The following is a 17,590-nucleotide window of genomic DNA, read 5'->3' on the forward strand; positions in this document are numbered from 1 at the left end:
AAAGAACACTCATCTTTTACTTTCTCTAATAACAACCTAAAACATGAACCTTGGTTGAAAAAAACTAAAGTTGTCCTTTAAACAGGCAGTCCCTTCCGAAGGCTACAGGGTTCGTTACAGGTTTTCTGAACTACGGTTCGGAGAGTCAGGAACGGATCTGAGAATGCACAAGGTTTGAGAAAAGGTTTGGTGGCGTAAATTTGTTATATCAGATTCTCGCCTCCCTTTCTGAAGGTTGCAGACGAAATATTGGCCTTTAGAGTTTAGACCATCTACAGTGTCATACAGTACGTTGTGATCTACAATACAATACGATACGATACAACTTTATTGCACTGAAATTTGTTTTGTGTCCATGACGTCACCGTTCAAGATACAGACAAGACATAGATATACATAGACATACATTACAAAATGATAGACATTTACAGGACAGAAAAAGACAAGAACAAGAACACACCCTCTGGTTTAATGAATTTGGTTTAACCCATTCTGACCGGGCACCCATTTTGGTGTTAGCATCATGTTATGCTTTAGCTATTGAAAAATAGCAGATCTACAAGCTCATATCGCGCCACCGAGTGGCGCGATACGAGCTTGTAGGTCTGCTATTTTTGAATAATCGAAGAGCGACTGACATTTTTAGAATCTGATCTCGGGTCAGAATGGGTTAATCAGACCAGTGTGTGTCCGGCGGAAACCTCGTATGAATCTGATCTCAGGTCAGAATGGGTTTAAAAGCAGGACAGACTGATGTACAAAAGAGTTCTTTAGTCTGTTTTTCTTATATTTAGGGACTCTAAACTGATCTGATATTTTTGACAAAATGTGTGCCCCCGGCCCCCCACATGGTGTCTAGTTACCATTTCTTCTTGTTGCCTGGGTCAACCCATGGGGTCATTTGTAACCCTTTCTTACACTAGAATGCACACCGCTGTCTCATTATTATACACACAAACATGGTGTCAGAAGTGACTAGACCCGGACGTAGACTAAGTGGAAGAGTAAACAACATCACCATGGCCATACCTACTAGGCTACTATCTGAACTTCACTTCATCTCCGCCTGTGGTCTAGCTTATTTTGGTCATTTGACAACGTGCAGTCACGTTCGTACACCGACGCTGCAAAGAAAAGGAAGCTCTAGCTTGTAGAGCTGCTATTTTTCACACGTGGCCCTCTGTACAGTGAATATAACTCCAGCTAAATCCTCCAGTTTTCTGAAATAAAAAATCACGATTTTTCAAAAATAGCAGACCTACAAGCTCGTAGCGAGCCACTCGGTGGCGCGCTATGAGCTTGTAGATCTGCTATTTTTCAATAGCTAAATTATAACATAATATTTAAAACACCAAAAGGGGTTCCCGCCCCAAAATGGGTTAAAGGACTGGGGAGTTGGTGTTGCTTATGGTGCAAATATATCGTCAATCTCACATATCGCCAAAGCCTAGTGCCCTAGTCCATCATAGGCCCACCTGACACGATAATGTTGTGGGTTCATGTTTTGGGTCCTCTGGACCATGTAGTTCCAGAGGGGGAAAAAAACCTTGGGTCCAACTTATGTAGAAAAATGTGTTATGGTAGAGTTATAGTATTTTCTATTATCTCCATTGTCTATCTATTATCTCCAACCTAGGTGTTTTCTTCGACCCGGATATTTCCTTCAACACCCAAATCACCAAAGTAGTCCAGTCATGTTACCATCAAATCAGAAATATCGCTAATATTTAACCTTTTTTGTCATGCAGACCTGGAAACCGTCATGCATTCATTCATATCTTCACGGCTGGATTATTGTAATTCACTGTACTCTGGTATGTAGAGCAAAATATATATATCTCGCCTCCAGATGGTGCAAAAGTTTGAACTCTGCGGCTCGCCTTCTCACCAACACGAGAAAACGTGAACATATCACACCGGTTTTAGCTAGTCTTCACTGGCTCCCTGTGAGCTACAGAATTGATTTTAAGATTTTATTGATTACTTTTAAAGCTCTACATGGTCTAGCTCCCATTTATTTAAAGGTATATTCAGTGATTTCACTCAAAAAACCTTAGGTTTCGTTTTTGGCTGTGGGACCCAGCCTTTCGTCCAATCAGGATAGAGAGTCAAAAACGAAACCTAAGGTTTTTTAACCCCCAGGGGTTAACTGGGGACAGGGAGGAACTCCTTATATGGCCAGCACACTCTATAGTAGGGAGGATTATCACAACAAAACAAAAAAATAAGTGATATTTGAATTAAGTGAAATCACTGAATATACCTTTAAGATTTGCTGCAACCCCATGACCCTGTGCGCTCCCTTAGGTCATCGGATAGGGCCCTCCTAGTTCCTCTTGCAACGCGTCTGGTCACTCGGGTGGCCGGGCCTTTGCGGCTCGGACCCCTTTGCTCTGGAACTCCCTGCCTTTGGCTCTTAGATTAGCAGAATCAGTGCCTTCTTTTAAAACGCTTTTAAAAACACATCTGTATATATGCCAAGTGTTTTTCCTAAATATTGTTTTTAATTGTTTTATTGAACTGTTATTTTCTTCATGCTTTGTTGTCTCTGATGTCTTGATGTTTTGTTGTTTTGATGTTTTTATGATTACTGTTTTATAACCTGTCTGTAAAGCACTTTGTAACTATATGTTTGGTGCTATACAAATAAAATTCATTCATTCGTTCATTGTATGGTTCGGATTGGGGGTAGGTGTAAGAAAGGGTTAAAAATAAACCCCATGCACATTAGTTGACCCAGGCAACAAGAAGAAATCATAGCTATAGACACCATAAAGATCCTAAAAAAACAGACTGGTGGCGTCTCTACTAGTCGTCTTTGATGTTCCCAGAGCAGAGTGTGTGTGTGTGTGTGTGTGTGTGTGTGTGTGAGAGAGAGAGAGAGAGAGAGAGAGTGAGAGTGCACGCTCTCTCTCTCTCTCTCTCTCTCTCATACACACACACACACACACTATCGGTTGTTGGAAAAATAGTGGCGACAGCGGGATTCGAACGTGTGGATTTGCAGCTTAGAGTATATATTAATAGAGACGGCACCTGGAGGAAACCCTGAGGCGAAATGGACATAGTGGCTGAATTTGGTATTGCGGTTTGGAACCAAACACATGAACGTGCTGGTCCGTTGACTATCATTGCGCACGTTCATGATGACACGTGAACGCTGTTAGTCAACGGCAACGCGTTCATGTGTTTCGGTCCAATGCATCCCAGAATGCACTCTGTTCCTACCCGGAAGGAGGAGTGAAATCGCCTCATGCGCTTTTGAGAAACTCAATGCAAGTGGATGGGAGGAAAAATCCGGTGCCGTCTCTATTACTATATACTCTAAGATTTGCAGTCTAATGACCAGCTCCTACTACTAGTAGGAGGGGGCCAATCAGAGGCAGGCAGGGGTGGGTCTTGGCACAACCCTATCAGCATTTTGAATGACACACTTGTCACTGCACTGGTCATCCCTTTTCAGAAGAAGGTTAATTTAGGGTCAGGTTAAGGTCAGAAGGTTAGAAGTGTAGTGGTGAGATTCAAGGAGTTAGAAGTTGGGTTATGAATTTAGTTAGTGGAAATGTGTTGAATGTCCTCCCAAGTATAGGTCAATACTAGGTGTGTGTGTGTGTGTGTGTGTGTGTGTGTGTGTGTGTGTGTGTGTGTGTGTGTGTGTGCATGTGTGTGACTGTATTCATGTGTGTTTTGTTGAGTCCTGATTAAAGACAGCTGCTTATTTGGGGCCCATGCAGGGAGAGGTACCAGTTGGCTCCACCTCTCTCTCTCTCTCTCTGTGACTCTGTGTCTCCCAGATAGTGTTCTCCTCTGCACCTCAGTCCACATTACTGCGTTCCCATGTTCTGCATCCTTCTGATGGTCTCTCCTTATCTCCTCTCCTCCGTACTCCTCTCTTATCTCCTTCTGCCTGCTCCCTCTCTCATCTTCTGTCCTAATTATCTTTCCCTCTCTTCTCTCTCGACTTTGTGCCCACTCCCCTTTCTCCCACTTCCTTCCGTCCTTCCATCCATCCATCCATCCATCCATCCATCCATCCATCCTCCCCCTTCCCTTCTTTTTATCCTTTCACTCCACCACTCTCTCTCTCCCTCTCTCTCTCCTTACCATTGGCTATACTTTTATTTATTCTTTCCCCCTTGATGGACAACTTTGCAGTGGCTGTTTCGAGCTTTGACCCTGTAGCGCACGCACGCATGCACGCATGCGCGCACAATAACACACACACACACACACACACACACACACACACACACACACACACACACACACACACACACACACACACACACACACACACACACACACACACACACACACACACACACACACACACACAGACACACACACACACACACACACACACACACACACACACACACACACACACACAGCTCTCCCCTCCCCATCAGTGGTTGAAGGTCAGGGCCACCAATTACAGGCCTGGGAAGGTATCATCCTGTGAAGTGAGCAGTAATCACCAAGCTTGCAGATTGTTAAACGGCACCACAAGTCCTTGCACTGTCATTACTCTGAGAGGAGAGGAGAGGAGAGGAGAGGAGAGGAGAGGAGACAGGACGGGAGGGGGGAGCGATCCAAAGGCAGGGTAAAGGAGATGAGGGGAGAGGAGAGGAGAGGGGAGGGGAATTAAGGAGGGAACAGAGCGGGGGAGAGGAGTAAAGGATAGGAGAGAGAGGGGATGGGAGAGGGAGGAAGTGAAGGGGAGTAAGGGAGAGGAGAGGAGGATAGGAGAGAGGGGATGGGAGAGGGAGGAAGTGAAGGGGAGTAAGGGAGAGGAGAGGAGGATAGGAGAGAGGGGATGGGAGAGGGAGGACGTGAAGGGGAGTAAGGGAGAGGAGAGGAGGATAGGAGAGAGGGGATGGGAGAGGGAGGAAATGAAGGGGAGTAAGGGAGAGGAGAGGAGGATAGGAGAGAGGGGATGGGAGAGGGAGGACGTGAAGGGGAGTAAGGGAGAGGAGAGGAGGATAGGAGAGAGGGGATGGGAGAGGGAGGAAGTGAAGGGGAGTAAGGGAGAGGAGAGGAGGATAGGAGAGAGGGGATGGGAGAGGGAGGAAGTGAAGGGGAGTAAGGGAGAGGAGAGGAGGATAGGAGAGAGGGGATGGGAGAGGGAGGAAATGAAGGGGAGATGAGGGAGAATAAAGGAGGGGAGAGGAGAGCCGTGGTGATGGGAGGGGAGAGACTGTGGGGGGGGGGGGGGGGGCTCGTTTACCTAAATGCATGCAGATGTGTGGATTCCAGTTAAGCCCTGGCTCCTTTGTTGAAAAGGTACACAGAGTTCTTTTATTATTTCTTTCGGTCTGGCCGTCTATCTGTTTTATATTTGTTTCACTTCAGCTTGCGCACACACCTCCTTGATTCAATCTGCTGAGGTTTTATTTCAACGTGGGTTTTTTCCCTTTCTTTTTTCCCCCCCCTTTTTTTGCGGGGCTGCTAAGCCGAGCGGGAGTGACGTAAATGAGATGAATCATTTGTTGTTTGAATAGTTGTGGTCCTGCACCACTCGGATACGTTTTCATTGTTTCCACGATGCAGATGTAATTAACGAACTTTAAAGAACTGAATTGTGTGTGTGTGTGTGTGTGTGTGTGTGAGTGTGAGATAGTCTATAAGTGTGCGCTTATGTACTGTATGTGCACGCATATGAGCCATAGGCTGTGTACATCTGTGGAACGGCTGTGAATTCATTGCGGTTGTGTTTTATGTAGGGGTATATAGATTATTCACATCTGACAGAAGAACTTCCATGCCCCACCCCTCCACCCTCTTTTGTTTTACAGCTTAGGAGTTGGGGGCCTAATCAGTCCCATCCTATATCCCATCTGGAATTTTCCAACAGGAAATTTGAGTCGATGCAAAAAAGAAATAATAATGCATGTTACTAAGACAGCGCGAGACACAGTTCGCATACTTAAACGTAAAGGAAAAACACAACATACAAATGTCCACAATAAAACAGAATAACAGCTATTCAAACAGTGGAATCTCCAGAAAAGCAACCACATGCCTCCGTCATCACAGTGTTTATGATTCCCTTCGATTCATTAATGGTGATAAATGTGTATAATTTTAGATCTTTTTGTAGATTATTCAATGCCCGATAGGAACATGCTGCTTTATACAGTACCTAGATTTGTCAAAACCCAGGATTTCACAAGTTTCCAAAAGTATAGAATCCTTTGAAAATAGCAGATCTACTGTTTTGCGATGCATTGTGAGCTTGTAGATTGTCTATTTTCACATAGCCAACGTGTATAGTGAAAAGTACCTCTGAGATGTATCATGTAATAGAGTAGAAGTAAAAGTATTGAAAACTGGAAATACCCCAGTAAAGTAAAATATACCCCAACATTGTACGTAAGTAAAGAACTTGAGTAAATCAAATGAACTTGGTTACTTTCCACCACTGGCTCCATTTTGACTAAGATTTTATTCTAAAAAAGTTTTTTGAAAAATGTCAAATATTAATAAACAAATTACAAAAATGTTATGCTACCAAGTTCAATATTCTGTACATAGCAACAGGAATCCCAAAAGGGGTTCCCGTCCTGAAGGGGTAAAACACCAAAAGGGGTTCCTGCCCAGAATCAGGGCCGGATTATCCATAGGCCGTTAGTGTGCACTGTGCAGCTGCCCTGGGGCACTTGGGCAATTTTTCAATTCACCACATTGATGTGCTTATCGCCTCACCTGGTGTACTGTATTTTGTTCTTACGGCCGGCCCAGGCAGAGTTGTGCTGTGCCAACTGCTGCTGAAAATGTTACCTCTATACCAGAGCTGGTACAGAGGTAAACTACCAGAGATAACTACCATAGCTGGTACAGAGGTAAACTACCAGAGATAACTACCAGAGCTGGTACAGAGGTAAACTACCAGAGATAACTACCAGAGCTGGTACATAGGTAAACTACCAGAGATAACTACCAGAGCTGGTACAGAGGTAAACTACCAGAGATAACTACCATAGCTGGTACAGAGGTAAACTACCAGAGCTGGTACTGAGGTAAACTGGATTTTCACCCAGTATCTCTTTATAGATCAAAATAAGCCAGTGCTGTTGTAGATGCACATATACTGTACGTACGTGAAACACCTTGGGACACTTCGACACATAGACTAGGTGGGCCAGGGGGTCAAACAGGCGACATTTTGATTCCCAGATGGCCTCTCTCTCTCTCTCTCTCTCTCTCTCTCTCTCTCTCTCTCTCTCTCGCTCTCTACCCACTCTCCTACTTAACGCCCGGCCCATACAATGGTGCATTTGTAGTGAAATGTAGAGATGCATCATGGTCATGGCACACTGACTGATTCAAGGCTTCATAAAATGGAGGAGGCTGCATTGCATACAATATGACACAGCCATCAATCACAGACAGAAAAGTAGCATCCAAGTATAGTTTCTTGTCGTTGAAACTGAAGCAAGCAATCTTCACTTTGAGCTTCCTTAGTAATTGTTGAGCCATAAAGTTCATCAATCATCGTACACCCACCTATATGTCATAGAGCACCCTTTTAATGGATTTACCATTGGATGTGAAAATGCTAAAATCATTAAGCAATCTATCTCACGCTCCGGCCTCCACTGTCCGGCAAGGATGAGAAGGAACAGGTTTTGGAGAGATGTCTCCTACAGAAAGCCAAGATGATGTTGAGCATTTACTGTTCTTTACTTTTGATGGACAGTGAAGAAAATATGAGTGTGCAGATGCTTCAAACTGTTTGGCTGTGAGGGGGAGCCCTGCAGTCATCTCTCCCCTCCTCCCTCTCCAAATTCAAGGGGTTTTATTTGCATGGGAATACATTACATTGCCAATGCCAAAGCAAGTGTGAAAGAAAGACAGAAACAGAAAGACTGGCATACAGAAACGTGAAACAGAGTTGTGTTGGCAATCAAATACACTATGTAGAAAATGTAGAAAAACTAAAATATGAAGACAAGAATTGTGCTTTTGCTGTTCAGACATAAAGATAAAGATACATGTAAGAAAAGATAACTTAATCTCTCTCTCTCTCTCCCCTCCCAGGAGTTTCGAAATGGTGAGCTGAAGGAAGGACAATTGATAGCCCATCACTGCCCCCTAGAGGGTAAGCTGAAAAACACATTACATCTCTGGTTCGGTTTGATAAGATAAGAGCTTTATTGATCCCGCTGGGGGAATTCATGCGCCAAAGACAGTACAGCAGTTAAAAAATGATTATTGGGCAAAAAGCGCTGTAGATACAGCATGATGGAGAGACATCAAAGTCAAGGCAACACCAACATTTAAAGAAAATTAAATACAAATAAATAAATAGGATAATATGCAACATAGTACATCAATGAACTATACTATACACCATTATACCTGGTCCCTCAGCAGTGCTAGCATAGTGCAAGACAACAGTACAAAAGAACACACAGAAGCATACCATACTGCTTGTTTCTGGGCAGATGAGTGACCTCGTCTTGCTGCGTTCATACTGGCACATACTAAAGATACAAAGTCAAACATACAAAGCTACACAGCATAATTTGTAGCTTTGTATCTGAAGTTGAAACCAACTCAATGTTTTGTGTAGCTTTGTAACTGTTGTAGCAGCTGGATGTGTCTTTGTGTCTTCATGTCGCTGGCGACCATCGAAAAGGATCGGTAGCCTGCATCTTTGTGCAGTATCTGTCAGTGTGAACGCAGCATTATACATCTTCATAGCTACCGGTCTTGAGTCTATCGTTTGGGGAGGGGGGGAGGGGGGGTTTAATCATACCCTACCAAAACAAACCCCTGCTGCTCGATTAACCTACATGAGCAAGATTAAATCTCAATACCTGTACATGCTCCTGTTTCTGAAAGAACTACCTCATTCGGAACTTCTGATTGGCAGTCTCCTCCGAACATATTCTCAGAAGTCCGCAGATGTCCTGACTGTTCGTACTAGTCTGGGAATCCCGTCCGAACGGACTTTCTTTCCTCTGACGTCTGAAAGAGCATATCGTCGTTGTCGGGCAGAAACCTCTTATCTCCATATTTTAACGTTAAAATTAATGTCCTACTTGATCATCCTACAGCGTCACACAAAAGTAGCAGATCCACAAGCTCGAAAACGTGTTGATCTGCTACCTTTGCCGTTTCTGAATTTGAATCCTGAAAAGTAACCGTTTTGGAACATATGAGATTTCCGCCGCAGAGACGATACATTGGCCTTTAGTTTCGTTACTGCTTCTAAATATGGGATTGGATCTATTTTCTGTGAATTGCCCAGCCCTTCGTAACCCAGGTGATGTTGTGTGTTGCCAGTGGTTCTTCCTCCAGAGAAGGCGGAGGGCTGTGAGAGCTACCTGCGGTATGTGAACTCCGAGGGCGCAGAGCTCCTTAGAGATTCCACCAAGCCTTCTGGGAAGAAACGCATAAGTCTGGATGTAAGTAGTACTACTACTAATCATAGATATATATAAGAAAGGCTAGATGGCTCGCCCGCACTGCTGGCCAACGGAGAGCGACGTCGCCACATGGCGGCCATTTTGCTACAGGTAGCTCGCCCACTCATGACATTTTGTCTATAGGGCATGTACTTTTTAAATAACCATAACTTGCTTAATTTTTAACTGATCGGTTTGGTTTGTTATAAATGTCAGAGAGGTCAGCATACTTTCATAAACAAATAACAATAAGCATCCGGAATCATAGCCACGTTGATAATGTTTGTAATAAACCAAGCTGTTTGTAAATCCGTCAAGATTTAGAAGAAGAGTATTTTTGTTTGAGCAGATAACCAGCTACCGATACCGTAAACCAGTTGACTGTTGCAAGATGGCCGCCGGTGAATGACGCCGGAGACTCCGCCTTGCAGTCAGGGTTCCCCAATTAATTTTCCTCAAGGGCCATATTTTGACTAGGGTACGAGGTCGAGGTCTTGCCCTGAAAATAGATTTTCAGGGCAAGACCCCATTTGAAAAGGACCCCCAGTTTGACATAGGTCCGAACCGAACCTATGGCAACCAGGGCCTGCCCAGGCAGGGTCATTAACCACTCAGCTGTGGCCGCTGTAGGGCTGTCACTGATCGTGACATCTTTACTTGACGGGATGATTAGCCATCGTACAAATTGCATTTAATGATTTTAATTGTGTTTTTTGGCATTGAACATGGCACACTGGCATTTCATATTTTGATACTTTCAGAAATATTTTAAAAAATAGCGGAAATAGACGATCTACAAGCTCACAACGTGTTGCATCGCAAAATATTTGAAAACATATGAGCATTTTTCAACATAGAAATGACACAAAATAATTACACAAAATAATTGTGATTATCTCAATTAATTGCAATTATGTAATAATTGTGACAGGCCTAGATGTACCAGTAAGAAAGCAAAACCTCCGCCATTCATTCCTGCCCACCCTCAAAGCAGAATCCTTACGGCTCCATTTCTACACTTTCAGAGTTAAATTAACTCTCCATTTTTTACTGTGCTCCACAGATTCATCTTTATGTATAGTCATAAACCATTACTATTACTGGTACTGCATTGCACCCCTGAGATGTATGCTTTCACTAGTATATTTGCTGTCAGAAGTACTGCAGGAGCTTTAGTTCTCCCCTTGTTCTAGCCACCAGAAGGCTTGAGGAAATACGAAACCACCACAAACAATAATCGATGCTAAGCCTGGAGTACTTATTTGCGCGCCAATGTCGCATGCAAAAATAGTAGATCTCCTAGTGGGGTTCCTAGAAATGGTTGAGAGTCACTGCTTTGATGTAGTGAGTGTAATAAATAGATAAAAAAAGTTCCTGTGTTCATCTAATGTGTTGGTTGTCCTCCTGTGTGTTCATGGTGTAATGTTGGCTTTGTAGTCACTGTGCCTCCTCTCTGTGCGAAGGGCGCTTTCCTCACACGAACCCTGTTCTTGGCAGCGACGTGGTTCTGATTCTGTTTTTCTTGAATCCCGAGCCTGGGTCTCGAACGTGGCCTCGTTTCAGAGAACTGGACAGAACTACTCGGATCGGCTCTTTGATAATCATTCCCCCGGTTTTGCAAGCTGAGATGTCCTAGATCCATAAAGAGCTGTTTCTTTCTCAATCTCTGTCTCTCTCTCCCTCTTCCTGGGGTCTCCTCCATTGTAAGCGTTCTGCAATTCTCAAGGGTGTCAGTCCTCCATATCTTATATGCCTGCGAGCAGGGCCTGTGCTCCAAACGTTTATTTTTCCAATTACAGTCATGTTACAAGATACCTCTGAATCAAGGTTACTGCCAAAAAAAAGCTGTAACTGAGAATTGCGGTTAAAACCTCCCCCCCCCCCCCCCCCCCCTTGCTCTCTCTCTCTGAAAGAAGAAAGGCAAGGATGATCGGTAGGACATCTTAATCTACAGTATATACTTTTGAGCAAATCTAGTCACTAGAGCATCAGCGTTCTGAATCACCTGCTGTCAAGCAATTAGGGCAAGCAATTAGTACCTGAGGGAAGTTTGTGGTGGTGGGTGTGACAGCTCACTCACCCTGTTACAATGGAAGTTAGTGGTGAGACAGAAGAGGTCCAGCCTCTCTACCATGTCAGTCATTTGTCAAAATGTGAACAAATTATATCACATTGCTGACGAGCAGAATAATACCATGTACCTCCATATTTCAACGTTGTATTTATTTCCCCCCCGTACATTATTGTTGTCTATGTCTTCTAGATCTGCTATTTGGGCTCATTTTGAAATGTTTGGAAACGTTTTTTTTAAAGTGAAAGTGGTCTGTCTGTGGGTTTTTAGAAATATTTGACCATTGGAAGGTATTTGCAAAAGCTTGTTGTGACTACATAATAACTACATTGGATCCGCTGGAACACAGGTTACTTTTCCATTTTCCAAAAGTTAACTGTTTTGGACATACAAGGTTCGCCATGTTTTGCTGCCCTCTGCTGTCTTGAGCTTGACCTTACAAGACTCGGCAGCACATAGTGTGGTTGCACATTTTACTTGTAACAGAGACATACAGAAAAATCTAATCAATAACAGACATTTATACAATATATATACAATTTACGACGTACTACTAGATAACTAAAATTTAACAAAAAAACTACGTGGGTGCTGTAAATAGGACCTGCTACAACTCAACTAATTGACGGTTATACACATTTGTTAAACACATTAACTGATGTGACCGTGTCCACACAGGACTTGGAATGCGATGTCTCCGTAGAGGATGACAACAGACAGGAGTGGATCTTCACCCTCTATGACTTTGACAACAGTGGCAAAGTCACGAAAGAGGTAATCGCTCAAGACAGATTAATACACACACACACACACACACACACACACACACACACACACACACACACACACACACACACACACACACACACACACACACACACACACACACACACAAAGAAAAATAAATATACAGAATAAATATATCGTCTCTGTTGGGTGGAAACCTCATATGTCCAAAACTGTTATTTTTCTGGATTCACTGTTGCTATCAAAATAGCAAAAGCAGATCTACAAGCTCAAAATGCATCGCAAACTGTTGATACTTTTGTGTGAAGCTGTAGTGTGATCAGGTAGGGGGGAGGCTAGAATATGGAGATAAGAGTTATATGCCCGACAGCAACGATATATTTTTAACTGAATGGGCTCCCAGATTGTGAAAGAGGTAATAGGTAATAGAGGTAATGTTCCTTACTATCAAGTGGCTCTCCAACTGGTGTGCCATGAGACAAGTACAGCTGAGCCTTGGGATTTTGTGACAACCACCTGTTTGCAACTGCATTACAAAAAGCTACAAATTATTTCTTAATTTTGCTACAGTACTTGGTGACAAATTCTATACCCTAAAGAATATATGTAACCACTTTGGGCATGTCATTATAAGCATTTTTTAAGTTTTATTTTATTTTTAAGTAAGCAAAGTTTGCAAAAGTTAAAACATTGCTGATCTACAAGCTCATAACATTTGTTGCATCTTGTTGTGAGTTGTAGATCTGTTATTTTCACCATTTTTCATAATACAGGTGTACCTCAAGGTCTCACGCTCATCTCATGCCAAAATAGGCATTTTCTTCCCTAAGTCACGTGGTTTTGAACAAAAAATAAATAAAAATAAAATAAATATATATATATATATATATATATTATACTGGGGCGTCCTGGTTAGTGCACAAATCCCATAATTGTGTCATCATGGGCGTCCTGGTTAGTGCACAAATCCCATAATTGTGTCATCATGGTTTTTTTCTTAGACGGTGTGGTGGGATCTTCAGCCATTCTCCTCATTTTCCTCGCTTAGCCTCGTTTGACGTTCCACTGGTAATGATTTCCTCACGGTGTTATTTTGAGGGGTGCACACCGCTCAGAGCCCTGACGTCACATCATTTGGAGCGACGCCTACGCGGAAGGGTTGACTCCCACTTTTAGACCAGTTCAGCCCATGCGTAAATCCAGGCTTTCATTTCTCGCGCAGACGAAATGAAAGCCTGGGTATCGAGGCTAATGGGGGTTTGAATCAGGAGAAAGAAGCCGAAATGGTCCTTGAAAGATGTTTTTGTTACAAAGTTTCAGTACAAAACACAGTTTTCCCTGCTTTTTCAGGACATGTCCAGTCTGATGCACACCATCTATGATGTGGTGGACGCCTCCGTCAATCACTCCTGTCACAAGAGCAAGACGCTCCGCGTCAAACTGACCGTCACCCCTGAGCCCAGGACCCGCCGGAGGGACACTGTTTCAGGTCAGAGACATTTCAAAGACTTCCTCCAGCATTTTTGGTGTTCGACCGATTCTAAGTTCAAGGTTCAAGGGTTGTTGTCCAGCTCTTAAATTGCCCTTGTGCAATCAGATCTCATGTTTAGGACACAAGAAACACTATTCCTGGGGTTTGGGTTTGTGTAATATGTGTTTTTTTAGATATTATAGTCATGACGCCATCTTCATGACCAACATTTGTCATGAATATGTGGTCTCATTTGCTTCCGGGACTACAAGTCACACACCCCACGCAGTCTCTCCCCTCTCCACAAGGAGGGGCAGTTGTATAAATTCAGCAGTCCAGTCAAACCCTAGTCAAAAACACAAACTTCATTATTTTTCTGGCCATAGGGTGCAATTTTCAAATTGAGCTACTGTTACTGTATCTACTACAAATACTATTAACATTGAGTGACTGCAGTTTCTTCCAGTGGTGAGATGTCCCTCTAAAAAAACTGTATTTTGGGGCTCTCAAGTGGCGCAGGGCTCAAGTTCCTGCCCACCACAAATCTTCTCTTCTGGGGGGTCCCTGGCATAAAACATTTTCAATGGGGGTCCGCGGCCAAATACATATCATTTTTGGGGGTCCTTGGCTCGAAAAAGGTTGAGAACTCCAATGAGTGTTCCAAGAAGCACAGCTGGCCATGTTCGGAGGGGGGGGGGGGGGTGAAGCCATACGTTGCTGTTCATGACGGTGTAGTGCAGTCAGCTGTTAGTGTCTAGATTCATACTTCTTGCTGATCAGACCTGGTCTCCTCCCTCTTTAGATTTCTTCATAGTGTGGACTTCCCAGTCTTATTATGAATCCAGATCCACTTTGTATAGGCCTGGCCTACAAGTTGCTTGTGGGTTGTACAGTGGGGATATCCGTGTGTTTGTTACAGTATGTGGGTCTGTCTATTAAAAGGTATCTTTGCACATCTCTGTTCAGAGCGTGAGTTGGGACGCTGTCACCAGGAGGAGGGGCGCTCAGCGGACAAACGTCTCTCGTCTCATGTCAGGTTAGCAGCACACAAATAATGAGTACTTGGCTACAACATTATGATGCCAATACTTTTGTACTTTAACTCAAGTACATTTTGAATTCCAGACCTTTTACTTGTAACGGAGTAGTTCTACATTTCAGTATTGATACTTTTACTTAAGTAAAACAATTGAGTACTTTCCCCCCACCACTGCAGTTCAGTCAGTATTAAATAGTGCTTGTGATTGTGATGGACTCATCAGCAGGGGACAGAGCAGTGAGACGCCTGCAGCCGACGGCCAACATTACTGTGTTGACGAGAACACCGAGAGGAGGAATCACTATCTGGACCTGGCTGGTATAGAGAACTACACCTCCCGGTTTGATGGTGTGTACACGCACGCACGCACGCACACACGCACACACACACACACACACACATACACATACATTACATATATACACAGATATTTTGTGAAGCCACAAGGAAATTTTCCTGAAAGTTCATATAATGGCCTGTTGTGGCGCTGTCATTGGGCCCAAAGAAACCCATAACCCCATAGAAGTCCATGTATTTGGGCCCAACTTCACCTAGAGTAGACTGTATTACCTTAATAAACATGGTCATGAATACTTTCTGCTTCCAGTCACTAGTTTAAAGATTTTCTAATGTCATAATATTCTTTTTGGAAAATGATGGTCCCATTTATTAAACAAATTAAATTACCATAAAGTCGCGTATGTTCTGAGGGGCGTGGCTACCGTTACAGTCTATGATCGGGATTCCCCACCCACTCGAGTCAAAATAAAAACCAACTAAGAAGAAGGGGGGAAGTCCCGCCTCGTTGTCTGGGCCAGCCAATGGGCCAGCTGGGTTCAAACGGATCTAGAAAGATGGCGATGTACAATTCAAGGACTGACAGGCTTCATTTTACGTTCATGTTAGACCCGGGGAACGCTTTGTCCATATTTTTTACGGTCTATGGTTCTCACCTGTCTTCCAGGAACCACCTCTCCGCTGCCCACTCAGGAGGCCCAGGTTCGGACCTCGCAGTCCCATTCCCAGGCTCAGTCCCAGGCCCAAAACCATGCCCAGTCCCAGAGCCGCTCTCGCTCCCATGAGGCCGAGCCCCATGTGGCCCACCAGCGCCGCTCGCAGGTCATCGCGGACACCTACAACCCGGCCGAGTCCCGAGGCAAGGGCATCCAGTTCCTCAAGTCCCCCAAGGGAACGCACAAAGGCGGCGCGGGGAACGGAGGAGGAGGAGGCGGCAAATCGGGCAAATGTCACGGCTACTACCCGGCCCTGCAGTCGGCAGCGCTGCACGGGGCCAACTCCGGGGGCCAGGACGTGTACCACCTCCCCCACCAGGGCCAGGCCACCGGCCACCACCAACACCCGCTGCAGTACAGCCACAGCAAGCGCCTGAGGGCCAAAGCCAGAGAGGCCTCGTCGCCCTCCAAAGTCCCCGTGTCCTCTCCCTCCCACCCCCACCCCCACCCCCAGCAGCATCAGCAGGCCCCTCAGGGGGCCTCTGCCCTGTCGGGCATGGATAGAGAGCAGGTGGTCTCGGGTCCGCCCGGCGGGGGTAGCCCCGCGTTCGTGGTCCCCCTGGTCCAGCGGCACGAGCACCATCACCACCACGAACACCACCACCACCACCATTACCACCACTACCACCAGACATGATACAGCACAGGACCAAACCACCGCCGCAACACCAGTCTGAAGGACTTTACCTCAACACCCCGTGGGAATGTTACCATGTCTGTCCAGGATCTATTCTTTTCATTACACCCCACTCCTCCAGTAGTCCTATTCTGCCTAAGCTATCCTGATGTACACAGACATTAGACATGCTGGGGGGGCAGGGGGGGGGTTGGCACGCAGTATGGCTGCCAATGGTATACGGTGTGCCTCGTATGGCGGCCAAGGGTATACGATATATGCCTTTAGACAGTTTCTCTGTAGCTATCGGTGTCTTTATGAAAAGCATAGCGTCACAGTTTGATCCGAATTTGTTTGTTGATGAGACTTTTTCTGCCGGACTGCTCGGCTCATTGCTCGTCCTCCGAAAAGGGACACCGTTCGGGGACGATGAAGACCAGAGGCCGTCTGATGTTTTCCAACTTTTCTGTGCTGTCGGTTTGACGTGTTTGACCCTAGAAGCTATGTGATAAGAGTGGAGTGGGATTTGTTGTTCTGCGTGTGTGTATGTGTACGTGCGGATGTGTGCGTGTGTGTGTGTGTGTGTGTGTGTGTGTGTGTGTGTGTGTGTGTGTGTGTGTGTGTGTGTGTGTGTGTGTGTGTGACCTTTCTAAGCCGTGGATCTCAGGTGTAACGGTGCTGCTGCTCTCGGGACGTAGTTCACAAGGAGCCCCCTGCCCCGCTGTGTGGACTTGAGGGCGTCTCTCCTGTCTGAGGAGAAACAAAATCACCACTGCCAGTTTTTAATGCAAAAATATCTCGCTATTATGTATAAAAATCTATATGTAACACATTTTACTGTATAATTATACTGTGTATGCATATTTTCATCATGGATTCTAATTATGCATATATGTATTTTGTCTTTTATATATTGTAATAAACCATATAGATCATATTACTTGGTAATATTACTGGTAACACGTTTTATTTTATTTTTGTTGAAACTTAAAATAGGACCTCAGAGAACAAGATTGATAGAGAGCCTGTATTCCGCGTAATGGAGTACTACTGCCACCCTGTGGCAAGAAGTAGAATAGACCATAGGAATAGACTCACGTTGCAAGACGTCTACTGACAACACAGGTGCAAATAATCATTTGAAGATCAAAAAAACATCTCGGAGCGGAATTATGCCACGTGACCTCCTTGCGCGTCCTTTTGAGCCCAGTCATTCATGT

General features: G+C 44.5%; 1 protein-coding gene across 4 annotated transcripts in view; it reads left to right on the forward strand.

The window, feature by feature from the left end:
- The window catches only part of nkd2b (NKD inhibitor of WNT signaling pathway 2b), a 47,782-nt gene extending 30,479 nt beyond the window's left edge, over window positions 1–17,303 (forward strand). The window contains exons 4-10 of one of the 4 annotated variants that reach the window (XM_083760673.1): window positions 8,041–8,101; window positions 9,292–9,413; window positions 12,163–12,258; window positions 13,582–13,720; window positions 14,669–14,738; window positions 14,965–15,089; window positions 15,706–17,303. In XM_083760673.1, coding sequence (XP_083616799.1) covers window positions 8,041–8,101; window positions 9,292–9,413; window positions 12,163–12,258; window positions 13,582–13,720; window positions 14,669–14,738; window positions 14,965–15,089; window positions 15,706–16,391 — 1,299 coding nt within the window. In that variant the 3' untranslated portion in view covers window positions 16,392–17,303. The remainder of the gene's footprint in view (window positions 1–8,040; window positions 8,102–9,291; window positions 9,414–12,162; window positions 12,259–13,581; window positions 13,721–14,668; window positions 14,739–14,964; window positions 15,090–15,705) is intronic. The other 3 variants (XM_083760674.1, XM_083760675.1, XM_083760676.1) reach the window with 3 other exon arrangements.
- Window positions 17,304–17,590: the final 287 nt, after the last annotated feature.

The sequence above is a fragment of the Protomyctophum parallelum genome, assembly GCF_964188405.1.
Source record: "Protomyctophum parallelum genome assembly, chromosome: 3".
Taxonomy (NCBI): domain Eukaryota; kingdom Metazoa; phylum Chordata; class Actinopteri; order Myctophiformes; family Myctophidae; genus Protomyctophum; species Protomyctophum parallelum.